At 57.1% G+C, this 25310-nt stretch overlaps 2 protein-coding genes across 6 annotated transcripts in view; both read right to left on the bottom strand.

Moving 5' to 3' along the window:
• Window positions 1-25310, bottom strand: part of ZNF385C (zinc finger protein 385C) — a 60666-nt gene that overhangs the window by 15387 nt on the left and 19969 nt on the right. Inside the window, exon 1 of one of the 4 annotated variants that reach the window (XM_064400071.1) lies at window positions 14801-14996. The exons of the other annotated variants lie outside the window; for them this stretch is intronic. Within the exon in view, the coding sequence (XP_064256141.1) occupies window positions 14801-14981 (181 nt within the window). The 5' untranslated portion in view covers window positions 14982-14996. Of the gene's footprint in view, window positions 1-14800; window positions 14997-25310 lie in introns of those variants that run through there. 4 annotated transcript variants of the gene reach the window in all.
• On the bottom strand, window positions 547-7167 carry C27H17orf113 (chromosome 27 C17orf113 homolog). 2 transcript variants are annotated; one of them, XM_064400061.1, is made up of 3 exons: window positions 7028-7167; window positions 4734-5358; window positions 547-3801 (listed from the first exon to the last, which is right to left on the bottom strand). In XM_064400061.1, exons 2-3 carry the CDS (start codon window positions 5250-5252, stop codon window positions 2269-2271), a joined length of 2052 nt encoding a protein of 683 aa, XP_064256131.1. In that variant the 5' UTR covers window positions 5253-5358; window positions 7028-7167; the 3' UTR covers window positions 547-2268. The 2 variants fall into 2 exon arrangements, with proteins under 2 accessions (XP_064256131.1, XP_064256132.1); XM_064400062.1 differs by lacking the exon at window positions 7028-7167 and having other exon boundaries at window positions 4734-7021.

Here is a 25310-nt window from a genome sequence, read left to right as displayed (position 1 = left end):
GTCTGTATAGAATGACACGACCTTAGGCAAGGTGACAGGCATGGCCAGCAGCAGGTGGGTGAACAGGCCCCCAGTGGTTCAGCTTTTTGTCACAGCCCCTGCTCTGTCTCCCCCCATTTTGGCAGAGGAGCCCCCACCTCCACAGAGAACGCTGCTGCTCTGGCACTGCGGGTCCTCCTGGGACAGGATGTGCTCCTGCAGAGCATTCCAAGGGGCTGCTGCAAGGAGAGGAGCACAGGAACCGCGTGTTCCTGGCATGAGCACCGGCTGCAGTTTGGGGGGGTTGTCTCTGTGCCCCCCCAGTTCCACAGGTACAGCCCAGGCCTGACCAAGCGGTGTCAAAGCCACCATGTCCCTGATGTGGTGCTGCGTGTCCCCTGCTTGGGGCTCAGCCCCTTCCCAGCACTCTGGAGCTCAGCCCAGTTCCTGTCCCACACACAAGTGACTTTTGTAGGGATCCCTCACAATTTAAAGGAATTTTCAGCCCTACATTTAACCAAACTCACCCAAACTGTGCCTGGCTGTCCCCCCCAGCCCGTCCCCACCCCTTCACCCTACACAGCCACTGAACACACACCTGCAGCAGGTTTTTCTCCTGCTCCCTGTGAGGCAGAGCAGAGCAACTGTTGTGCTCTGTCACCTGCCTGTGTGAACCTCCCAGAGCTGCTTCTGAAGGCTGCAGGTTCTCATACCAACACGAGCCTGCCAAGGACCCATCCCCGCAGACGACGACGCCTCAGCGAGCATCTGGTGCAGAGTCTGCCCAGGCCAGATGGAGATGGAGCTGTTTATTCACACAGAGGCTCCCTCCTGCTTGGGAGATGTTCTCAGCAAATTTTGATGGTGTCTCCAAATCCTTACCCAGGGCTTTAAAGGTTTTGTCTCTGGCCAAGCATGTTTCCAGGAGGATCCCCAATGCCAAAGGCTGGTGGCCAGAGAAGAACAGCAACCCCCAGTCACAACACTGGACCACGATGGCAGCACCAGTGCAGCCCCAGCACCTCTGGGATCTGGATTAGTAACAAACAGATTGCACTGCACTGGACTCCCAGAGCAACCAGAGCTGGAGTGTGGGGCAGCAGATCTGCTACATCCTCCCATTTCCAGCTTTTGGCAGCCCCAGCAGAGGACCTGGCACTCAGGATTCAACTGAGGTAATGCTTCATGCTGCTGCACGGGGTTTATTGCTGATGAGAATCAGTCTGAAGTGAAGGAAACAGCCCTCCAAGTGAAAACCAGCAAAGCCCATCACACTGGAACACCTCAGACCCGTGGGCAGAGGGGCCCGAGCTCCAGGCTGCTGCAGGCACCAACAGCTCTGCTCACCTCGGGACAGAGAGCAACACTTCAGAGCAGAAATATGAGCTGAACACCTCCAGCTGGCCCCAAAAGCAGGTGTTGAAGGACTTTCTCCCAGACTGCAGGTTGCCAAGAGCTCAGGGTGCAAAGGGAACTTGGGGACGTGAGGATGTTTTGGAAAGAATAAGAATTAGCTATTGATTGTTATTGGACCCCTGCTCACAATTTATTCTGTCCTTGACATAAAAAAAAAAAAAAAGTCCTTTTAGTTATCTTTATACTTTAAACTTTAGGAAAATTAAGATAGACCTTTTTAATATAGATATTTATATATGTATATTTATATATATACACACATACACATATGTACACAATGATACATTTAAAGTTAATACTTCCTCAGCCGTTACAATATCATTCCCTAAATCTCTTGCTCTTGAAATGATCATGACTTGATGCCACTGCTAAAAATACCCTGTGCTGTGTGCAAGGAACACCAACACGACACCGCCAGGCATGTTGGGGTCGGCGCAGAGCTCGGAGGATGCGCTGCCTTTTCTGCATTCCCTCTCCAGGCTCCAGAGTAGCAGAAATCCCATATTTTTGCAGAGCATTAAGCAAAAGCTGCTGGGTATCTTTGTGCAAAGGCAACGTGACATTTGAGCTCAAGAGCTTTGCCTTCATCTCCCTAAAACAAAATGATGACAAACCCTTGGAAAAAACTCATGGCAATTTGGGAGCTCAGGTGGCCCCAGGACTCTGAATTCTGGGCGATTCAAACAGAGGTTTGGGGCATGAGGGAGGGATGGTCACGGGACCAGCATGGCTTTGCAAAGGATCCTGCTTCTCTTCCCAGCACAGAGAGGTCACCATGCCCAGCAGTGGCCGGTGATGCGGAAAGGCAGCGCTGTGGCCCTGGGGGCTGCCCGCAGGCCCCGGCTCCTGCCCCAGGAGCCACACCAGCCACGCTCACTTCACCGGCGCCACGATGAACCCGGGCTCCCTCATGCTCTCATAGTACTCGATGGCCAAGGCGAAGTTGAACTCGCTGATGGCCGGCCCGTCCAGGGCGATCTTCATGAGGTCAGAGAGCGCCTCGGCCTTGGCAGGCCGCGACCGGCCGCGCCTCAGCAGCTCCCGGCCCCGGCTGATCTTCTCGGCAAGGGCCGAGCCCAGCGGCAAGGCCAGCGCAATAGCTGCCAGCACGGCGAAGTCCGGGAAGAGCTCGTGCATCTCGGAGCTGCTGTAGACCAGCTTGACACAGAGGTCCTTGAAGGAGAGCTGGCTGAGGCTGAAGACGATGCGCTTGAAGAGGGGGAAGTCGCTCAGGGCCCTCTCGCTCACCACCACCCGTGAGTACACCCGCAGCAGGAAGTTCAGCTCGCTGACCCCATAGCTGCCGATGTCCTCCAGAGACTGGGGGTAGCACTTGGGGTTGAAGATGGCAGAGAAGGAGCTGATGGCCTCCAGGACGCTGCTGGGGAACCTGTCCAGCAGGTTGCCCCGCACCCTCTCCAGGTAGCTGTCCTTCAGGTGCTCAAAGTGTTTCAGGTGCACTTGGGAGCAGTTGGCCAGCTCAACACCCTTGTAGTAGAGGCGGCTCTCGCCCTCCCGGGCGTCCTGGGGGTGCTTGTTCATCTCGCTGAGGAACTCCCGGAGGTTCTGGCCACTGGTGCTCTGCTGGGCCTGCAGAGTGGTGGCTGTGGCTGAGACTATGGGCTTCAAGATGGAGAGGTCAAAATCCTCGATCTGGAAGAAACGACTGAGCTTCTGGAAGATGGGGAGGACATCCAGGAGGATCTTGGTGAAGGCCACAAACTGGAACTTCTTGAGCTCTTCGCAGAGGCCGCGGGCCACGGGTGAGCGCTCCGCCTGGCTCTCCAGCAGCAGCACCAGTGTGGGCCACGAGGAGTCAATGGCTTCTACAGCTGGGAAGATTGAAGTCCAGTGGATGGCTTTGGGGCTCCCGAGGTCTATCTCACAGAGGTCCAGGACTCTCCGCAGCTCCTGCAGGCTACTCCCTTCCCCCTGGGAGCTGGAGTAGAGCCTATACACGGCATCCACAGTGGTCTCATACTTCTGGAGGTACTCAATGGTGCTGATGCTCTCAGCCAGCAGCAGGGAGGTGCCGTGGGACAGGCAGTGCACCTCAGTGAGGAGCGGGCAGAGCGAGGTCAGCGCCGTCCCCACCCCGCTCAGCCGCTCGGCCACCAGCGAGGCGCTGTCGGCGCTGAGCCAGGTGAGCTTCATGGTGGGGATGCCAAAGGAGCGCATCACCTCGCCCACCTTGCCTGCCACAGTGGAGGCCTCCCCGGCAGGCAGCTCGAAGCTGCCCAGGAAGGTGGTGGAGGTCTGCCCGTTGCAGGGGGAGACAGTGGTGGTGAACACGGCGAGGCTGCGGTGCTCCAGGACGTCCACTGTCTCGTCCACCACCAGCCCAATGAACGGCGAGGCTTTGATCCTGTGCCTGTCCTCGTTGTGGAGGACTTTGGCAATGGCTGCCTGGGCCAGTTGAAGGAGGGGTGCAGGGAGGGAGAGAGAAACACAAATGAGATTCAGAGGCAGTGGGAGATGAGCAGCACTTGGCACAGAGTGAGCGGGTGGGCTCCCACCCACGGGCTCCTGCAGCGCAAGAGCCCCGAGCCAGGGAAAAGCCCTTACAAGAGGCTGGAAATCAGTTTCTTTTTCCGTAATAAGCTTTCTCCTGCTCCTGTTTGGCAGCTCAAGCACCATGGGAAGCTGCTGAAAGCTTGGGGGTTGCTGTTCTGAGCTTGGGAACAGAGCCCCACAAGCAGGACACAGCACCACCAGCAGCACTGACCCCTCAAGCCCCAACATCCCATTCCCAAGCCCCCACCTATGCTGGCAGTGAGGCAGGACACCAGGAACCCACCTGCCCCTTTCAACTCCAGCAGCTCCACTTCACTGGCCCAGCAGGGGCAAGAGCAGCAGCAAAATGGCAACATTTTTTTCCATCTTTACTCATTTACTCACATTCCCCCCATTTCACGCAAACTCCCCAGTTCGGAGGGAAAACTTCCTCTGTGTGTGTGAGTGCTGCAAGGATCACCACAGGCTGGGAAACCTAATTAGTGGGTTTAGTCTATCAGTAGCAAAATAAGGCTCTGCAGAGAGCTGGAAAGCCTGGCAAACGGCCAAGACTCACTAAAAATTTAATTTGATTTTAGCAGGCATGAAGCGTTGGTAAAAATCAGAAATCCCTCTCAAACTCTCCGGCTACTTGATCTTTCTGATCACTTACTTTAGGGCAAAAGAGGCAAAACCCACAGCGCTAATTGAACTCCTGAGACAATCAGCTTCCATCCTGCAAAGCAGCCGGGCAGGCTGGGGGAGCTGGGTGGGCGCGGGCACCGTCCCTGCCCTGCCGGGCGCAGTGCCCACCTAAGTGCAACCCCCCAGCCCCCCGTACACACCTGCATCTCCCTGACGCTGCCAGGCTGGTAGAACTCGCTGTGCTCCGAGGCCAGCAGCGCCTGGCACAGGTTGAACTTCTGGAAGCTGAGCAGGGAGGAGCACTTCTCATCCGCGATCTCCTCCTTGGCCATCCAGTAGACCGTGGTGAGGACGGCCACCTTGGCGGGGTTCACCTCCACCTTGATGAGCGGGCGCAGCTCGGGGTGGCCGTGGACACGGGTGTCGAAGGCCAGCTGCTCGCGGTTGACGGCCAGCGCCTGGCGGTGCGCCCCGGAGGTGACGTGCCGCAGCAGCGCGTGGCGCTGGAAGTTGTCCGTGCCCACGGTGAAGGCGTTCTCCGCCTTTCCGTGCTTGTTCTTCACCAGCGCCTGCCGGCACTCTGTGCAAAACATGAGCTTCCTCTCATAGTCAAACTCCAGCCAGGTAAATTCCTCCTTCCAGTGCTCATTGAAATAGCGCTTGCACTTTTTATTGGAATTGGAAGTTTCCCCAGCTGGCTTTTTCCCCGGAGGCACCATACTGCTGTGGCTGGGGGATCAACTAAGGTTGAGCCGCACCGTGCCTTGAGGAGCAGCGTGCACATTTAATTTAGTAAGAAGGTCTATTACCACTCTCCTGGTCCGACTGGAGATGAAAGAGACACAAGGGAAATGGGATTAGGGCCCTGCAAAGCTCAGCTGGGGCTCGGCTGTGGTGGCACAAGCGACAGTGGCACGGTGACAGCAGCGGTGACAGCGGTGCTGAGGGCAGGTCAGGCTGTGCAACAGCCCCAGCACCGCACATGGGGATCCCATCAAGCACCTCATCAGCACCACCAGAAGCTCTCGGTGTCACTGGTGGGACTGGCACACACACAAATGGTCCCATCAGCACAGGAACACGCACACGCTTCCCCTCGGAGCAGCCTTCCCCACTGTGCTGGCGCTGGGAAGGTGAGGAAGGCTCAGCGCTGGCTGAAACACCCAAAACAGAGCGTTCAGCCCCAGAGGAGCAGCACCTGCGGCTGGCAGTGAGTGCCAGGGCCCTGGAGCAGAACAAGAGTGGCTGGGAGCTAGCTCAGACACACGTGCTTGTGGGCACACGTGTGCTCTCTGGCTTGTCCCTCTTCCAGGGAATTGCCAAAGCCGTGGCAGGTCCCATGGCAGCAGAGCCATGCTCTGCACACTCAGTGGCATCCCAGTGTCCCTCCCTGGGGGTGACACACTGGATCCACTCCAGGCCAAGCTCCCAAATGCCTACTGAGCTAGAGGCTGCAAAGCACTTAAACCAAACCAGGATCTGAAGGGTTTAAGCATTCACTTGAGCTCCTCCCTACACTTCAGGCCCGCTGAGTCTGAACTCACATTTCTCCATGAACCAGACTGAAAATCCAAACTGAGCCTTGATAAAAGTGTTGGTGAGAGAAGGGGGAAGAACCCAGCGCTGCATGGGGAAAGGGGAGAACCAAAATGCAGAGGGAAAAAGAAAGAACATGGACACTGAGCAGCAAGAAAACTGGGGAATACCATCAGTCCACATGACTTGCTGAGACATGATGAGGAATTTGGGGTTTTTCTGAAGAACAAGCCCCCAAACCAGAGCCATTCCCACAGCACTGTGGGAGCAGGGGAAGGAAACCTCACATCTCAGGAGTTAGGACACCACCAGTGTTTCCCCTGCAAACACCCACCCCCACGGAGCCAGTGCTTCCCACGAGGTGCCCTGGACAAGGCTGGCAGGTGGCCCTGGAATGACCTGAACCACAGCCTGGCACAGCGACCCCATCCATTCCGACCCCATCCATCCCTGTGCCGGGCTGCAATGGCCCCAGGGGGAGCATTCCTGTGCTCTTTGCCTGTCACTGACCCCATTCTCTCCCAATCCATCCCCACAGCCCACCCCCACCAGCACTTGCTCCAGCAGAAGCTGCTGCCTTGGGAAGAAAAGAAAAAAAGAGCAGCAATTAGTGTGTGGGATGCGCGAGGCCGGGGCGGGGGCTGGGATGGAGCAGAGCTCCGTGGCACCTCTTCCCACCGCACCATTCCCGCAGCACCCGCCGCGCTCCGGCTCCAGCCCAGCGCCCCTCGGCGCGCTGCCCGCGGGGCACAGCCCTGCGCAGCCCGGGGGGCTCGGCACGGGGGTCGCGCTCCGCTCCCCCTCCTCAGTTTGGGCACGGTGGGGGTTTAGCTGTGGGAGGACGAGCCCCTGCGCCCGGAGCATCGCCGCGCTCTCGCCGTGCCCGGGAGGATGAGCGGGGCAGCCCCAGCGCCCAGCCCGGCGTGCCCACCCCGCTCGCCCGCCCCTACATACGTACCATGGAAAGGCTGCCATAAGCTTTGGGGTGGGGGGCTTGCAAACTTCCCAGATTTTAAATATTTAAAAAAAAAATCTAATTTGGGAAAAAAAATCAAAACAAAAAAACAAAACAACAAACAAAAAAAAAAAAAAAGAAAAGAAAAAAAACCCAGACAAGCAACGCAAAAGCCAAAAATAAAATTTAAAAAAAAAATTAGCGGGGCGTTTGTGAGGCGGCCCCGCAGCCCCCGCGGCCCCGAGCGCGGCGGCTGCGGGAACAAAGGCTGCGGCGGCCGCCCGCGCTCACCGGAGCACGGGAGCAGCCATCTTGCGGCGAGCGGGGACCGTCTGCCTCACGGATGCTCCCGGCAGCTCACGGCGGCAGTGGCCACTAGCGGTGGCCGGGATGGGGAAGGCCCCGCGGCCGTGGCCGGGCCACAGGGACGGTGGATGTGGTGGCCGGGCCAGGGGGACAGGGGATGTGGTGGCCAGGCTACAGGGACAGCAGACGTGGTGGTGGGGCCATGGGGATAGTGGACATGGTGGCCGGCCAGGGGGACAGGGGACATGGTGGCCTCACCAGGGGGACAAAGGATGTGGTGGCTAGGCCATGGGGATGGTGGACATGGTGGCCAGGCTATGGGGACAGAGGACATGGTGGCCCCACCAGGGGGACAGAGGACATGGTGGCCGGGCCATGGGGACAGTGGAAGTGGTGGCTGGACCACAGGGACAGAGGACGTGGTGGCCAGGCCATGGGGATGGCAGATGTGGCAGTCCAGCCATGGGGACAGTGGACATGGTGGCCAGGCCACGGGGGCAGAGGACGTGGTGGCTGGGCTACAGGGATGATGGACATGGTGGCCGGGCCATGAGGATAGTGGACCTGGTGGCCAGGCTATGGGGACAGAGGATGTGGTGGCCTGGCCAGGGGGACAGAGCACATGGTGGCCAGGCCATGGGGACAGTGGATGTGGTGGCCTGGCCACAGGGACAGTGGACGTGGTGGCCACAGCAGCCCCTGGGCAGGGGAGCCCCCGAGCCGTGCCCTGTGCCTGCCCACGCTCACCTGCTGGAGCGCTTCCCCCCAGGTGCAGGGAGCAGCGGGCATCAGGTGGGCATCTAGCCTGGGTCTGTCAGCTGAGAGCTGGGAGAGCTGCAGGGGTGTTTGCAGCCAGCCAGGATGGGTGTTTGGCGGTTTGGAAGTGTTCTGCAAGCAGCTGTGGGCAGAGCAGCCCCCCAGCAGTGGACACGGAGGTTTGGCAGGATCCAAGTCCAAGCCCTTTAGGGAATGCCACAAGGTGTTCCTGCCTACCTGCACTCCTGCTCCGTAGCTGCAGGGCTGGGGCTGAAACACAGCCCCCTGTCCCAGGGCTCCCTAATGAGCAGACGGGCTCCTCACAACCCAAAAAGATTCATTTTAGCAATAAATGGAGCCTCTTGACTACTTCCAGAAAGAGGATTTTGTGCCACCTTTGCACACCTTGGATCAGCAGGATCCAAGTCCAAGCCCTTAGGGAATGCCACAAGGTGTGCCTGCCTACCTGCACTCCTGCTCCATAGCTGCAGGGCTGGGGCTGAAACACAGCCCCCTGCCCCAGGGCTCCCTAACTCACATCCCAAAAGCTTTCTTTTAGCAACAAATGCAGGTGAAATTTAGAGCCTCTCGGCTACTTCCAGAAAGAGGATTTTGTGCCACCTTTGCTCTCCCCAAACAAGGCTCCTGAGAACTCTGAAATCCCAAGGGGCAGCAGTGTCCTGTGGGACCCCTGATGGTACCTGGCTCCTGGTTTCCCAGCATGTACCCTGTGCCTGGGAGCTGAAGGATGCTCCCACCCAGACTCGCCCTTCTCCCGGTGTGGAATTGGGCCACGAGGAGGGGCGTGGCCCTCCGGAATTTGCCTGGATTAGGAGCTGCATTGTACCTGGCTCCGGCTGGCTCTGCACCAGGGGGGTCTGGCAGCCCCCGTTAATTCCTCTCTTGAGGCTCCTCCACATATCCCGGGGCAAGAGGCTCTTCCTGCTCTGGGGACATTCCTGCCCAAGTGTCAGCCCAGGGTTAATGAGAGCAGGAGGTGGTGAAACCAGAGCCGGCTCCTGGGGTGAAAACACACCCGATTTATTCTTGTGCTAATGCCGCGAGAAAAGAGGATTGAGCCTTTTTAATGAGTTTTTAGGCAGGAGCCTGCAGCATCCCCGCGTCCCATTCCCCGGTTCCCCGGACAGCAAAGGTCAGCGACCCCAACTCCACTTCCCATGGGGACCCCTCCACGGAGCCCCTGCAGTGGAATCCACGGGACCAGAGGACTCCAGAGGAGAACACGCTTGTTCTGCCTGCCTCATGCAAGGGGCAAGGCTCAAACCACCAAACCCTTCTCCCATTCCTGCTGGAAGCCTCAATTTAACACGAATTTTGGGCAGCATTTGCAGGATGTCCCTGACCCTGCCGAGCACTCTGCCCTCACATAGCTGCCGGATGTCAGGCGTCCTTCCTAAAGGAACTGCAGTGGAGATACTCCTGTTTGCCTCCCCGCAGCAGCAGCCGCCTTGGCTCGAGCCAGTGTTGCTGTTTTTCCCCACTGTGCCGTGCCTGAGGATGAGGAGGTGGGTGGGCAGGTGCCCAGAGCACCAGCACATCCATCATCCCCCCAGCTCGAGGGTGGCAGCAGCCATGAGCCACAGTTTCCATGCGAGTCCCAGTTTCCACTGGCATCCCACACCTCGGGCAGCCAGAGCAGACCCCCACCCCACTGGGAGCACCCCTTCTGCACTCCAGCCCCACATCATGGGTGGGTTCCCTGAGAGTTTCTTACTGCATCCATAAGAAGCTGAACAGAAGAGACCAAACCCAGCCATATTATCACCCCAAAAAAATTTTAAATCCCCGAGTCCAAAGATATTTATGAGATTTTGCTTCCATCCCTGCTCTAAGCCTGTCAGGCTCTGGGAAATGACGCACACTGTTCCCTCAGGGAAGCGGAGGTGCTGGTGTTCCCAGAGCTGCTGACCCCAGGGAGCCCATCCCTGCTCAGCCCCCAGTTCTGCCCCACCAGCCCTCTCACCCCTGCCCATCCACCACAGGGCATGGGCAAGGAAAGGCCCAGCACCCTGCAGTTCCCTGCTCACCCTCTGCACCCCCAAGCCCAGCTGTGCCAGCCCCAGAATGAACGGGGAGGGAGCACTCACGGGAGCTGCCCGGCTGCATCCCTCGCACCCGAAGGTGGTGACAGCTCAGCTCAGTCCCTGCCGTGTGTGGCGGAGGGGGAAGGCTGTGAGGAGCCTGTCTCGTGTGGGAGAGAGCACCCGGCACCGTGTCAGCTCAGCCAAATTAAAAATACTCCTGCAGCCCCCGGGCTGGTGCCTGGATCTGGCAGGGACGGGGCATGCAGGATGTGCAGGCACTGGAAGGGATGTGGGGAGGAGAAGGTGTTCCCACGCAGAGAAGGGGATGGGACACAACTGGGGGTCCCCAGTGTTTCCCAGCTGTGTCTCAGCTCTCCTGCACAGCTCAGGGCACTCGGGGGGCTGTTCCTCCTCTGTGGGGCTGCCCTTCCAGCACCACTGTGGGCACCAAGGCTCTGGCTCCAGCACGCTCAGGTCCTTGTGGAGGGGCTTGGGTGGGCAGTGGGCAGGGAACCATGGGGTGCTAGTGGAGAAGAAGCCCCCCAGTTTGGTGGCATGGTGCCCCCCACACCCCCCACAGCCATGCCAGCCTGCAGGATGCAGCCTCGTGCCTCGTTCTCCTGCACAGCTCTGTCACAACCTTCAGCTGCGTGACTGCAGCTGGCAGGGAACGAGCCTTGAAATAAACTCAGATGACATTCCTGCAAACTCTGGACATGGCCACAACAGGATTACTGAGCTGGGCTGGGGAGGGGGGGCAGCATGCTCATCTCTCCCCGCCGGCGACCCCAGCTCCGGGCTGAGGCTCCTCTGAGCAGCAGCTGAGAAGGGCAAAGCCCTTTTGTCAAGGAGCAGAAGCAGGGACAGGGTGATCTCGCTCCCTGGGCTTCCTCCAGTCCATGCACCTGGTCCTTGGGAGGCAGCTTGGCTGCATCTCTCTCCCCAGGAGCCACAGGGAACTTCACCCCACAGCACTGATATCAAAAACAGCTGCTGAGGAGCAAAACTGAATATCAGCCCTGCTCTGTTGAGCATCTTTTCATCCCTTGTCCACAAACATTGAGCCCAACTCCCTTTGGATTTTACTTCCCATTTGCCAGGTAATGATTGAAAAAACAGCATTTAGGGTCTCTCCCCCAGCAGAGACCCCAATCAGCTCAGTGTCCCCTGTGTCACAGCCAGCCATGGCAGCCCAGCCAAGACCCCACCAACCTGTACCACAGGTCCTGAGTGACTCAGGAGGGATTTAGGCTCATCCTGACTGGAGGCAGCAGAAGTGGCAAGCACTGAGCCCTGGTCTGGGCTCCACTGCCCACCCCTCCCTGGGTGGTGAGGGAGAGGTCAGGGTCCTCCTGAGGGATGGAGAGCTCAGGAGTGCACCAGAGCCCCCCATCAGTTCAGCCTTTATTCTGGACACTGCTTAAATTGTAAAAATTGCAGCCAAGTCCAATTCATTACAGCTGAGGAACGGCTGACAGAAATGAAAAGGGAGAAAAGCTCCTCAGATTGATGCTTTCTCACCATTCCAGTGAAATAACCAATTTGGAACAAATTAGGGGCTCCCGTCTCCACCAGCCTTTTGAATTGCCTCCAAGCCAACGCACATTTTTCATAGTGCAGCGTTTCTTCCATTAGCAGTGAAAATTAATGATTTCTATTATTGAAGCACCTGAAGGCAGGTGCCTCCCTCACACAGCCAGGGCTGGGCTGGCACTGAGCCCCCAAGAGAGCCAAGAAGACCCACGAGAAGCCAGCCAGGTTCAGAGAGGGTGAGTGACATGGTCAGGGCCAGCTGGGTCAGTGGCAGAGCCAGGCTCCAGCCTGTGGCCACCCCTGCTGGGCTGTCCCCTCTCAGCAGGGCCATCCCAGACGTGCCAGAGCACACAGACCACCGTGGTGACACCCAAATCACCGCATGTGACAGTGTCACAGCTGTCCCCAAAACCCCCTAAGCAGTGAAACCATGTCAGCTTTGCTCGGGTAGGGGGGAAAGGGGAATTGCCCCAAGGGCACAACTCAGACTTCAGGAGAGCAAGTCCTGGGGCACCAAGAGGGCTTTCAAACCCCAATCCACTCAGATATTTCCCCTCCCAAGCTTTAGAGAGACCAAAGCCCTTGGCCTCCCCTCTGCTCCCAGCATTATTCCCTGAGCACAGCTCCCCAGCAGCTGAAGCACAAAACCCCCCTGCAACCCCACGGCCAGCATGGTCCTGCCTAGGGTTTGGGAGATGCCACACGCCTGTCCTTATTTTTTAATTAGATTTTTATTTCCTACCTCTAGTATTTCATTGTAATTTCCGCCACTCCTACCCAGGCCATGCTAATATAATCACTCTGGAGGAGAGTGGGAGCAGCCAGCCCACTCCTTCCAACATCCCGCTCAGGAAAGGCAAAAAAAAGCAATCTGCTAAATCCCCAGCCCCTGCAGTCATTACAAGCTCAGGGACATCAGGTGGGTGCTGAAACAAACCATCAAAGCCTCAGCGCCGCCAGCACCTGCCAGGAGCATCGGCACTGAGAAACTTCAAAAAAAAAAGTTCACATTTGCTCAAAATACTTGTTAGCAGTTCATTACTGCAGCAAGGTGAGGCATAATTAAAAACGGACTAAAGAGATTTGTGAATTATATCCTCGGCTTGATGCTGGAGACACAGTGATATTTTTTAGCCCACATCATCCTGGAGGTCAAGATTAGATGACAGCTTGGTCTAAAAATACTCTGAAGGGGAGGCTGAGGCTGTTGGAGGAGGTCAGAGCCCCCTGTGCCCCCCTCCCAGCATTGCTCAGGGTCGAAACCAGGGGACAGATGTGTCCCCCCAGGACATTGCTTGGAGCAAGCCCCAGTAATAAAAACAACTGCTGCATTTATAGAGAAATCCACCCAAAACAAGCACAGGGACAGCTCGGTCCCAGCATCTGCCAAAGGAGCCCCAAAGCCAAACCCAGCAGCTCAGTGGGGCCAGGCTCCCCACACTGTCACCCCCACAGGTCCCAAGAGGGTGGAATCACCATGAAAGCACCACGCTCTTCCCCCTGGAGCAACATGGTCCTGGCATGGGAAACATCAGCGTGCCCAAGACACTGCAGGGTCAAAATTGAACCTTTAGTGGTTATTCAATATTTCCTCCATATCTGCGGCCACAGAGTGAAAAGCAAGCTCTGGGGTTGGACTTTAGTTTGTCTTTTAAGCCTGCTTAGCCTGACAAGTACTCCAGATAAATATCCCGAGTAGTGTTACACGTTCCAGAGAGACATGGAAAGACATTTCAGAGAAAAGATTGTGTTTCAAACTATTAGAAAAATTAAATTGATCCACGGGAGACAGCTGGGGCCAGCTTGATCCATGGGACACAGGCAGCTCAACACGGGCACTGACTGATGTGCCAGGCTAACAACATCCATGTTCCTGCCTCGGTTGCCCTCGGGCAACCACGGGCACCCACAAGGACTCGTTACCAGAGGAAAGAGAGTGCGTGGCAGCCTGCAGACGTGCCTGTGCCTACACAGATGTGCACAGCACACACACACACACACAGAGAAGTGGCAGCCCCATCACTGCCAGCGGCCACGCTGCCTCCCCAGCACCTGCTGCAAAGTTAACGCTGATAATAACAAAACCACTAAAATCCCCAGCCCTGAACGCACACAGAACCAAGAACAGCGTCACGTTCCGCTCGCTGCCGCTTCTCCAAGCCCGGCCACGGAGCTCCACCACTGGCCACCCTCACAAGGACACTGCTGGTCACTGTCCCCCAGCCTCACACCACGCAAAAAGCATCGAGCGTTTGTGTCGCAGGTGCAGCAGAAACGCGAGTTGGAGCTGACACCCAGACAAAGAGCAAGGGCAAAATCCAGCCCCGTCAGCACACAACCTTTTCCCTCCTCTTTTTGCAGCCCTGGGAAAAATCAATAAGATGCAGTGAGTCAAACTCAGCTTGAAGCCCGTAAGTAATTAGGATTAGCAGGCTGGGAGCCGAGGGAACAGGCTGCCTATGTGCTGGGCGGGGAGGGACCATTTTGTGGGTGTAGGGTACAGCCTCAGCTGATGCAAATAACACGAGCAGCTCCTTAACGGGGTTTTCAGGCAGAACGGCAATGAGGAATGGGATCGGCATCATTTGCTTAGAAACAAGAAAATCTCATGGGGATAATTTGGGGTGCCAAGCCGTGCTAGGAACAGGATGGGGACCCCACAGGTGAATCAGTAGTTGAGTTTGGTGCCGAGCCCATTCCCAGCCCCTCACTCTGAGCCCGGACTCCTCGAGTACCGCTTATCCCCGGCAGTAAATAACCCACCTCAATGTTTCACCATTAGAATTAAGTTAGTGGCCAAAATCGCAAAGTGGAGAAGAAACCCCCCGACACACACACAGTCTGAGCAGAGCTACCATCAAAATAAAAACCAATTCGGTGTGTTTCTGCCCATGAAGAGCAGCTCGGACGCTGAAAAGTGCCCTTTCCTCCCGCTGAAGGAACCCGGCAGAACACGGGACAGCGGCGAGGCGATCCCCGCTCCCCCTCCCCGCCAACCCCACCGAGCCCCGAGCTCCGCGGCTGCCCCGGCTCCGCCAGCACCGAGCCGGGGGATGAAGCAGCGATGGAGAGGAGGAGAGAGAGATGGAGGGCGGCGGGGAGAGACGAGACTGCGGGAAAGTTGCGTTTCACCCACCTAGAAGCATTTTGGATGCGGCTGCGTCGCCTCCGCGCTGCTGGTGCCTCCCGCTCGCCGGGCAGAGCTGCGGGCAGGGCCGGGCGGGCGCAGCCCCGCTCCCGCCGCCCCTCGCCCCGCGTCCGGCCCCGCCTCGGCCCCGCAGCGCCGCGGGGGGAGCAGCAGCCGGGGGTGCCGGCATCGCCGTGCAGACGGGCGGGGGGACCCAGCGCTCCCCCTCCCCGCACAGCCGCCCCCGCACCGGGGCTGCCCGGACCCCGCAACTTGGGGAGAGGGGAGGGAACCCCAAAGGGCTCCGCGGCACCCCCGGGGCTCGCCCCGAGTGCTCTCAGGTGGCGCTGCCGAAATGTCCTTGTGGGGAGGGGAGGGGAGGCTCGGCGGCAGCAGGGACCGTGTCCCTCCCTGCCTGGTGAGCGCGGCCGGGGGCTCGTTCAGCCCCAGCCCTGAGCGCTGGAAGCACACAGCGTCTGCCCCAGCCATGCCAGCAGCTTGTGGGGTGGGACACGGGCAGCCTGGTCCGGCTGGGGTGCTGATCTCAGCCCCCCGAGATTGGGGTTTTCATCTCAGTCCCTCACGATTGGGGTTTTCATTGCAGCCCCCCGTGATTGGGGTTTTCATCTCAGCCTCTCATGCTTGAGGTGCTCATCTCAGCCCCCCACAATTGGGGTGCTCATCTCAGCCCCTCACGGTTGGGGTGCTCATCTCATCCCCCTGTGATTGAGGTGCTCATCTCAGCACCCCACAATTGGGGTTTTCATCTCAGCCCCCCATGACTGAGGTGCTCATCTCAGCTCCTCATGATTGGGACACTCATCTCAGCCCCCTGTCATTGGGGTGCTCATCTCAGCCCCCCACAACTGGGGTGCTCAGCTCAGCCCCTCACAATTGGGACACTCATCTCAGTGCCCCGTGACTGGGGTTTTCATCTTAGCCCCCCAAGACTGGGGTGCTCATCTCAGCTCATCATGATTGGGACACTCATTTCAGCCCCCCGAGATTGGGGTTTTCATCTTAGCCCCCCAAGATTGGGGTGCTCATCTCAACACCCCATGACTGGGGTTTTCTTCTCAGCCCCCCGTGATTGGGGTGCTCATCTCAGCCACCCCACAACTGAGGTGTTCATCTCAGCCCCCCCTGACTGGGGTTTGCATCTCAGTCCCCCATAACTGGGGTTCTCATGAGCCCAGGGCCTGCTGCCCTCCCCATCAGTTCCTCAGCAAAGGCTCTGGCAGTTTGGCTCCTCATGGCAGCACCTTCTCTGTGCTGATTTTTGGCTTCTTCTCGGGAGGCGAGGCTCATGACTTGCTTACATTGCTGCCCTTTAAACAGGGAAATTAAAAACCTGCTTGTGAAAAGGGGAAACAATCACCTCCCCTGCCTCCCTGAATGGGAGACAAGAACAAGGAAGGAATGAAATATTTTTCTCAAGTCAAACAATACAAGGAGTTGGGCAGAAACCGCTGGGCCGTAAGCAGAATGAAAATGAAACCTTTTAAACCATGAGATGCCCGAGTCCCTTCACATGTACCACAGCTAGATTAGGCACTTTTGGGGTAAAATACAGAATTTTGGTGCACTGAAAAGTGCTGAAGCCACCAGGGCTCCTCTGGGTGCTGCTGCAGGGCCAGGGCACACCACGGGTCTTTCTCCAGACTTCATCCTAGCTAGACTAGGCACTTTTGGGGTAAAATACAGAATTTTGGTGCACTGAAAAGCACTAAAGCCACCAGGGCTCCTCTGGGTGCTGCTGCAGGGCCAGGGCACACCACGGGTCCTTCTCCAGACTTCAGCCTGGCTCGGCTGGCAGCACTGGCAGAGCCCCGGGCAGGGTGTTGCTGTCAGGGTCGTTAACAGCAGCAGTAAGTTTAGCCGGGGCACTCGCTAATCCGGGATTGACAGCTGGCCCCGCAGCCTGGCCCGGCCTCCCGCAGGCTATTTAAACCCGATATTAATTTGTTTAATGTCATCAGCAGTTTGGTGTTACTGCAAGGAGCAGAGGGAGCTGGAAATGCAAAGACTGGGAGGAGCAGGGGGCTCCTCCATCCCAGAACGATGGCTGAGCTCCTTTCCCCGGGGATAACCATGAACAAGTCTGGCATCTCCAGCCCCTCTGAACTGACACACAGCCCCGATCCCCACTCCATCCTCCATCCCTGACCAGCTCCTTCACTTCTCCCCAGCAATTCCCTCAATAAATCCTCTCCCAGCTGTGGTTCCTGCAGGTCCTGGCCGGCATCGCCACGGCTGAAAGGGCTGGAGGGACACGGAGGGGAGGGAGGGAGCAACGGGCTGTGGGATGCTGCACTTTGTGGCCGAGCCTTTGAGGCCAGCTGGAGCGGAGGCTAATTGCAGGTGCTGATTACAGCCCCTGCCATTAACGCCTCCGGCACTCCCAGCCCAGCCCAGCGCATCCATCGCTGGAATTTCCCAGCTCGGCACTGTGGGTCCCTTCGGTGCATACCTCGCTATATTTGTCCACGTACCCCAGAGCTGGTGCAGGGCAGCAGCACAAACCCTCCCACAAGGTCCAGACCCACATCCCCCCCTCCCAGAGGAGCTGCCCCCCATCCCAGGGAGCAAAGCCCCCGTGGCTGCAGCTCCCCACAGCCTCCTCTGTGGGATGAAGCTGCTGAAGCATCCACCCCGGAGTGGCTGAGAGGTCATGACAAAAAGCTCCACCGTCCTGTGGGAGTGCCTAAAAAAACCCCAGAGCCAAGAGGGGTCAGATGGCACAGCCCCTTTCCAGCACAGGTTGATATCCACACGTGGGACACTGAGGGCTGAGCGTCCCACAAGTGTGGGGATGGAACCAGAGGGTTCCCTGTGAATGGCCCCAGCCCTCAGCCCACAGCTCATCACACCCACCCCGGGACAGGCAAATCCCAAGCACGCATTAAGCCGGGCTTGCTTGGGCAGGTCTGCTCAAATCCTGCCTGTGGCTTAAAGCAGAGGGAGGGCAGGGAGCAGGGGAGGGTGCCCGGGCTCAGCTGTGCCACCAATGTCACCAATTCCCTGGGTTCTTTGTGACAACAGACTCCAGGAACCACAACAGAGGGATTACTCTGAACCCTGTGAGGGCAGAGTTAAATTCTCTGCTGGCTGAGGGATGTCCAGGCTCTTCCCAGCCTTAGACTCCAGCCTGGCAAACAGTGACCAGAACTGGGCAATGAACACCTCAGTGAAGGAGGAGGGAGCCAGGGATAAAAGCCCAGCCAGAACTGCTCCCCTGCCCCAGTCTGCTGAGCCTCCCAGAGCCTTTCTGGCTGGCTTTGTTCACCGAGGACTTAGGGCATAATTTGGGGGTGAAAGACGGCAGATAGGATCAGGACTGATACACCTGGAGGACGTGTATCAGTTTTCCTCTGCTGTGTAACCTGAGCCCCGTCAGAAGCAGAGGCTCCGGGGGTTCATCCCTGCCGGGCCAGGAAGGCGGGCGCTGACCTTTGCTGCTCCTGAGTTTGCTCAGGATTAAAGTAACATTTTTTAAGGGCTGAATCCTCCTCCCCCGAGGGCCTTCCCACACAAAGGGAATGGGGTTTGTGGCTGACAGGCCCCCACGACCCCCCTGATAAACAGAGACTTGCCAAACTGCTGAGTTCACACTGCCCACCCGGATGACTTTTTAATTAATCCCCAGTTTTTTAATGACTCCTTCATGCAGATTTCTGCTTGTATGAAGAGCAAACCTGGGAGCTTTGTGTCAGTGGAGGTGTCTGGTGACCCTGGGGGACACAAACCCCAGCTCTGACCCCCAAGGATGAGCCAAGGTGAGCAGGGCTTTGGTAGTGGAGCAATGGGCCGTGCCTCCCACCTTCATCATCTTTCCCAGGGAGATGGCTAATTACAAAGGCATCCAGGACACGTCTGTGAATAGGGTGGAGAAACTGGATGACCTAGAAATATTTAATTATCAAGAAAAGGGGTGGAAATTACACCTGGAAATAGTTCCAGAGAGAGAGAGAGTGTAAGATTTTCCATCTAATTGAGGAGGGCTCTCCTGGAAGGGACAGGGCAGAGGGTTCCACCTTCCCACCACGCTTTGGTTCCCCCAGCCCAATGCAGATTTCCTGGGTGGCCACGGTGCCCATATGGAGTTTGGCATGGAAACCAACTACCCAAAATCTTCTGGGTGCTTCATTAGCCAGGGGTGATGCTGTCTCTGGTCTTGCCCATCAGGTTCCTGCTTAGCTTTGGCCCCTCAGGAGCTGCTGGTGCCCGGGGAGCTCATCTGGGCAAACACTCTGGTGCCACAGCTCAGACCACACCGAGACACTCCGGCTGGCACAGCAACAGCCAGATAAATGAAACTGCTCCTTGTGAATCTGTGGCTGCAGAAAATACCAAAGGCGAGCTGGAGCAGTGTTGTGGGCAAGCTGTCCAAAAGCAGAGATAACTCAGGGGCATGAAAAAGGAAGGGAAGTGAATCTGAGGTGAGCAGGCAGTGCCTGCAGGCAGAGGCAGCCCTGCTCCAACCTCTCTGACAACCCCAACAGCTCTGACAGCTCCAACAGATCCGACTCTCAGGCTCCAAAAGCAGAGCTGGGGGCAGCCCAGGGAGGCTGCAGGGAAAGGTCGTGGTCTTTGTGCTGTAGGACACAGCTACCAACAGCAGAGCTCATCCAGAGCATCACCAGCTCTCCCAGCAGCACCAGCACCAGAGAGCAGGGCCCTGGATCCCCCTGGATTTCCAATCCCAGGCTGTGGACAAGGCTCCAAAAGCCAGAATCTCGTTTTCTCCCTCTGCACACCCTCACTGACACCACCACGGGGTTATGGAAAGGAGAGCTCACTCTGGCAAAGAGGCAGAAGCATGACGAGGGGAGATCATCTCTTCAGAGAAAATTTTATATTGCTTACGACTTACTGTCTGGCAACATAAAACAGTTTAAGCAGCCGACCCTAAATCACAGTGACAGCTCTGCACTACCCACAACCCTCCCCTCCCCATTCCCCTGGTTCCAAAGCTCATCTCCTGCCGTGTCCCCGGGCGGGCAGCACACGCGTGTGCACACACACACACACACAGACACACAGACACACAGACACAGCAGGCACAGAGAGGAGCCCGAGGCTGGAGGCTGGAGGGGGATGAGCTGCGTTTCCAGATGTGGATAAGTCACTTTACCCCTCCCCAGTCCCACTCCCCCCGTTCAGTCCCGTGCTCTTTTGGGCACGGGGCACAGCCCTGGCACGCACAGCCGGGCACGACCTGCTCCATCCAGCTCCTCCAATCCCCAGAGACAGCCGGGAGGGAGCGGGATGAGCTGTGGGATGCAGCAGGATGCTCCCGTCAGAGCAGGACGGTGGCTGCCTCCTCCCGAGAACAGCAGAGCCCCCCGGGCGGGGTGAGGTCCCCCTGGGGATGATTAGGATATAGCCCCCCTGCAGCTGTGATCAGCTAATTAAGAATTTAATCACAAAGCCAAGATGCCAGTGTGAAAATTTCCAGCAGCCCCCAGGTGCTGGGGGGCAAAGCCAAGCCCTCCAAACAGGATGAGTTTGGATCCCATGGGGTGGCCACAAGAGCCTGACCCCAGAGCATCCCCAGCACTGGGCACGCTTCCTGGGGGACATCACCCCATCCTGGGGACCTCAGCCCTGCTCAGAGCTGCTGATGGAGCTCTGGAAAAGGCTCCTTCAGGCTCAGACCAGCAGGTGCCGACAAGTCGGGGCACGCTCACGGCTGAGCTGCTGCTTTGACCATTGTTTTCCCTGCTTCAAACAAAAACCTGCCAGGTTTCCTCTCCCAAATCTGCTGAGCTGATGCTACGTGGGAAATGGTGAAAATATTCCATGTTCCTCGTTGTTCTTAATCCACTTCTAATGAATGTCACGTGCGTGGCAGCCCTGAGCTGAGTGGCCGTGAAACGCTTACTGAGGCAACGTGACAGCAAACCCGCTGGAAGAAAGTGACAGCAAAATCCTCGATTAAAGAGGAATGGCTCACAACTGCAGGGCTTAAAAATAACACGAGGCAACTTCCTACTGATTTTTTTTGGGGGGAAAAATCTTCACTGCCAGCAGCGCAGCACAGCCTCTGCCAGCACCACACCAGAGGCAGCCTGACACTCCCGTGGCCCAGGCAGCCCCCACCAGCCCACAGAAAGATGATATTTGATTTATATTATCCGACTTTGATATTTTTTGGCTTGGTCTCCATATTTCTCTATATTTCTTAAGCTGGAGCATCCACCTGAGCACCCAAGCTCCTGCCATGGGAGGTTCCCACCTCCTCGATGCCCCAGCAGCACAAGAAAAGCCCTGCAGCTTCTCTCTAAGAGTTTAAATTTAAAGGATCTTTTCAGATTAAGTCAAGGAAAAATATCCCTGAAGCTCTGACCAGAACTGGGGTGCAGAGCCAGAGGTCAGAGTCCCAGTGGGGAAGGCTCCACACCACAAAAACCTTCCAGGCAAAGCTGACCACTGATCATTTTCTATTTGAAGTTACCGACTCAATAAAATCAGAGATTAATTATGCTACAGTTATTAATCCACAGAAAGCTGAATGGCTGGGCTTTTCATAGGGACAGCAAGCTAAGGGGGTATTTTCTGAGGATTTAGAAAGGGAGCAGTTTGCTCTGGATTCATGGGCCAGCACAAAGTTGATGTGCAGGGTTTGAGCTCACGTGCAGCCTCTCACACGGCACCCACAGGTCCCTTCCCACACAGAAACTGGGCTTTTTTGTAAAAAAAAAAAAAAAGAGTGTTTAGTGAAACAGGGGTTTTCTGCCAGTTCCCAGTGGCAGGGGTAAATCCCTCCCCTTCTGAGCCCTCCCAGCTCTGCCCCAGGAGATCCCTGCACCCCATCCCTGTGCCCCAACGGCAAGGGAGAAGCCTGGGAGTGAGCAGAGGGAAGGAAAATGTACAATTACCCAATTCAGCTTCTTCAAATTATTCCTGATCCCAGCCAGCATCTTTAAGACACGAAAAAAAACCCATTCTATTTCTCCCACTGAGATTCCAGGTTATTCAAATCTGATCTGAAAAGCTATTTTTGCTCATCTTTGCTCACAGCTGAAGGGAGCAGCCGAGGCCAATGGAGCAGGAGGACTCCGTATATTTGTCCTTCATAAATTCACATAAGCTTAAAATTTGAGCCCTGGCGCTTATTGGGCACAAGGTATTGATCAGCACCTGGCAGATGCAGGGTTTGTCCCAGCCAAATGTTAAATCCCCTTTATGGATCTGCCATTGGGAAGTTTGGGAGAGCCCGATGTGCTGCCAGTGTACCTGGTGATGGAGGCTGTGAGTGGCTCCCATGCCAGCTTGTCCCTGCCAAATTTGTCCCAAAAGTCCCAAAAGCAGGAGAGCAGCAAATTCCTGCAGGAGGAAGCAAGAAAGAACATTTCCTCTGGCACTGCTGGAGCAGGCACCAAGGCTGGGCACGGCTGGCAGCTCCATCAAGGGCAGATGTGAGAATGTCCCAGCCCCAACCTGGCAGTGACATGGCTGCTGCACCCCGATTAGTCCCAATTAGACCCTAATCCCACATGTTTGCAAACTATTTAAATCAATACCTCGGGATTATTGCAGACAAAGCCCAGCTGAACGTGGCTGAAAGGGACTGGCACCCGTCTGCTGGGTAATGAACAGCTGAAAGGCTGCCACAGCAGAGGGGGAAGGAGGAGGGAATGCAGCTGAGAACGAGGTGCCAGAGCACACAGAGCAGGGCCGTGGAGAAGGAACACAGAGCAGGATCACAGAGCAGCAGCAAGGAGTGGGATCACACACCCACCAGTGCCATGGTCAGACCCACCAGGTCCCCTCCCCTGCTGCTGTCCACCCCAGGAGCTGCTCTGGGTGGTTTTCAGGAGCTGCTCTGGGTGGTTTTCAGGAGCTGCTCTGGGTGGTTTTCAGGAGCTGCTCTGGGTGGTTTAAAGGAGCTGCTCTGGGTGGTTTAAAGGAGCTGCTCTGGGTGGTTTTCAGGAGCTGTCTCTGGGTGGTTTTCAGGAGCTGCTCTGGGTGGTTTTCAGGAGCTGCTCTGGGTGGTTTTCAGGAGCTGTCTCTGGGTGGTTTTCAGGAGCTGCTCTGGGTGGTTTTCAGGAGCTGTCTCTGGGTGGTTTTCAGGAGCTGTCTCTGGGTGGTTTTCAGGAGCTGCTCTGGGTGGTTTTCAGGAGCTGCTCTGGGTGGTTTTCAGGAGCTGCTCTGGGTGGTTTTCAGGAGCTGTCTCTGGGTGGTTTTCAGGAGCTGCTCTGGGTGGTTTTCAGGAGCTGTCTCCCATCAGGGCTCGCCCAGACCAGCCAAGAGCACAACCATGGTGCTCCTTGGTCAGTGCAACAGCCCAGCCCCAGTGCCTCAGGCACTGCCCCCAGCTCTGCATTCAGTGGGAGTGGGTTCCCTGCCAGCTGCCAAAATCAGGGAGCTGGGACCCCTGTGAAACCCCAGATAATCCCACCAGCAGCTGCCAGCCCCCTCTGACCCCCAGAGGCTCCCCTGGGGTCCCCACATCCCTGCCAGGGGCCCTGCTCTCTGCTGCAGGCCCAGTGATGCTGAAGCTGTCACAGCGATTTCTCTGCTCATCTCAAAGCTCCCTGCTCCCAAACACGCACGGACAGACATCTCAGTGCATAATTGGGAATCCAGGACCTTTCCCTTTGCAAGGAGCTCTTGTTCCAGGGCTGTGCTGCCGAGGGGGGGCACAGCACCAGGCAGCCCCAGCGTGAGGCGGGGTGACAGCTCTGGGCAGGCAGGGACAGGGGCAGGGTACATAATGCCATGGGATGCTGGAGAGGAGGAAGGGTTTGGGACACAAATCAGCCCCAGGGCACAGCTGCCTCCGGGTGCTGGCATTTGGGCTGGGGGAGCAGCTCAGCAGCCTCCAAAGCCAAGAAAAGTGGTTTGAGTTGGGCTTGGCTGAAGCCTCCTGGGCACAGGAGATGCCTGAGCAGCGTGTCCTTCCCTGGCCAAAGGGGCATGAGCTGCTGTCAGCTCAGATTTGCCAGGGAACTGGTGCTCCAAAGGAGAGTGCTCCCCACTGCCTCGCAGGGAGGTGGGGCTGGCAGAGCCCAGAGACAGAGCTCTGACAGCAGCGTGCACGAGCTGTTCTCACATCCCATGGCTTTTTGAGACACTGGTGGAAAGGACTTTTAGGGAGGGCAATGAATCAGGGTGTAAGTTTTGAAATGCTCCAGCTCAGCCTTCCTGTGGTGGGAGCCCCAGAGATGATCCAGGGTGAGGGGAAGCAGCAGCCCCCTGCCCATGCTCCTGCAGCCCATTTTGGGGTGGCTCAGCAGCAACACCAGACTGTGGTTTGGTTCTCGAGGACTCTGAGAGCAAACTGAGATGGCTCGGGCTCCCTGGGAAATCACAGGCAGTAATTAAATCACTCGTGACCCAGTTGGATTAGGACTGGCATCTGCGGCACGAAAGCGTCTCTCATCTGTGACCACCCTGCACCTAATCACCACCTTCCCCGTGATTCCACACAGGACAACGAGGATCTGGGATCTGTCTTGCTAAATGAAAAGTCTAATAAGCAACCATTTGTTTTTTTTTTAAGTTGGGGGCTTTCTACTACAGAGCTAATGAATCGTAATGACACTGATTAGCATGTTTGCCATCTCCTCTGCTCTGCAGCTTTGCTGCACGATCACAGCCTGTGCAGGAAGAACAGATCCCAGGAGCCAGAGGGGAGCAGGAGACTGAGTGCTGAATGGGAAGCTGCCTTTGATGTAGCTGTAGATGTCAGCATGAGACAGAGATTCCAGCCCAGAGGAACATCCCTCAATTACTCATTACTCAATTACTTCATTTAATCCACTGTCTTTACCCTCCCAAGGCTCCCCCAGTGCTGACACGCCCCTGGAGAGCCGTGGTGGCCATTCCTGTCTGTGGGCTGTGCCAGGCTGTGCCCAGCTGCCCAAGGAGGGGTGGCTGTCCCAGGACTGCAGGCAGATGCATTTTCTCAGCAGCCAAAGGTGCAGATCTGGTGAAGGGCTCCTCGAGGAGTGGGATGAGGCAGGGCAGGACTTCCCCAGCACCCCATGGCCCTGCCAGCCCTGCCCATGCACCACAGCCCAGCCAGCAGCTTGTCCTGCACTTGTCCTCAGCACAGGGCTGGTCCCCTGGGGGTCATTTTGGGGGGTCCCACATGGCATCAAGTGGCACGACCAGTGCAGAGGGGACACAGGAGTCACATCAGTCAGTTCCCAGCAGGCTCAGGAGGCTGGGAAAGGCTCACAGTGACAACGCTGGAAGTGACATTTTTAACCAGAAGTGCAGGGAAAGGTCAGCTCCAGCGGGAACAGCAGGGACAGGGAGGCACAGGGAGCAGCTGCTGCCTGTGATTTCTCCACACAACAGAGCAGAGCCCTGCACACTCAGGAGTGACCACGCCGAGCCTGGCAGAGTGCAGAGTGTGGGGCTGACCCCAGGGGTGCCACACTGGCAGAGGTCAGGGACGGTGCAGAGCACAAAGAGCAGACTGGCATGCCCAAGGATTCTTTGGCTCAGTAGGAAATGCATCCCTGGACAGCCTCCCACAGGCCACGCTGAGGGGAGAAGCTGGGAG

Source organism: Passer domesticus, chromosome 27 (assembly GCF_036417665.1).
Source record: "Passer domesticus isolate bPasDom1 chromosome 27, bPasDom1.hap1, whole genome shotgun sequence".
In the NCBI taxonomy this organism is placed as follows: domain Eukaryota; kingdom Metazoa; phylum Chordata; class Aves; order Passeriformes; family Passeridae; genus Passer; species Passer domesticus.
Note: the sequence above shows the minus strand (reverse complement) of the source record. Positions and strands in the feature narration are given on the sequence as shown.

Excerpts from the sequence above, each read along its gene's own strand:
- C27H17orf113 (XM_064400061.1), bottom strand. The coding sequence starts at position 5,252 with ATGGTGCCTCCGGGGAAAAAGCCAGCTGGGGAAACTTCCAATTCCAAT. Across the intron at positions 3,802-4,733 it reads GCAGCGTCAGGGAGATGCAG|GCAGCCATTGCCAAAGTCCT; the intron begins GTGTGTACGGGG and ends CAACTGGCCCAG.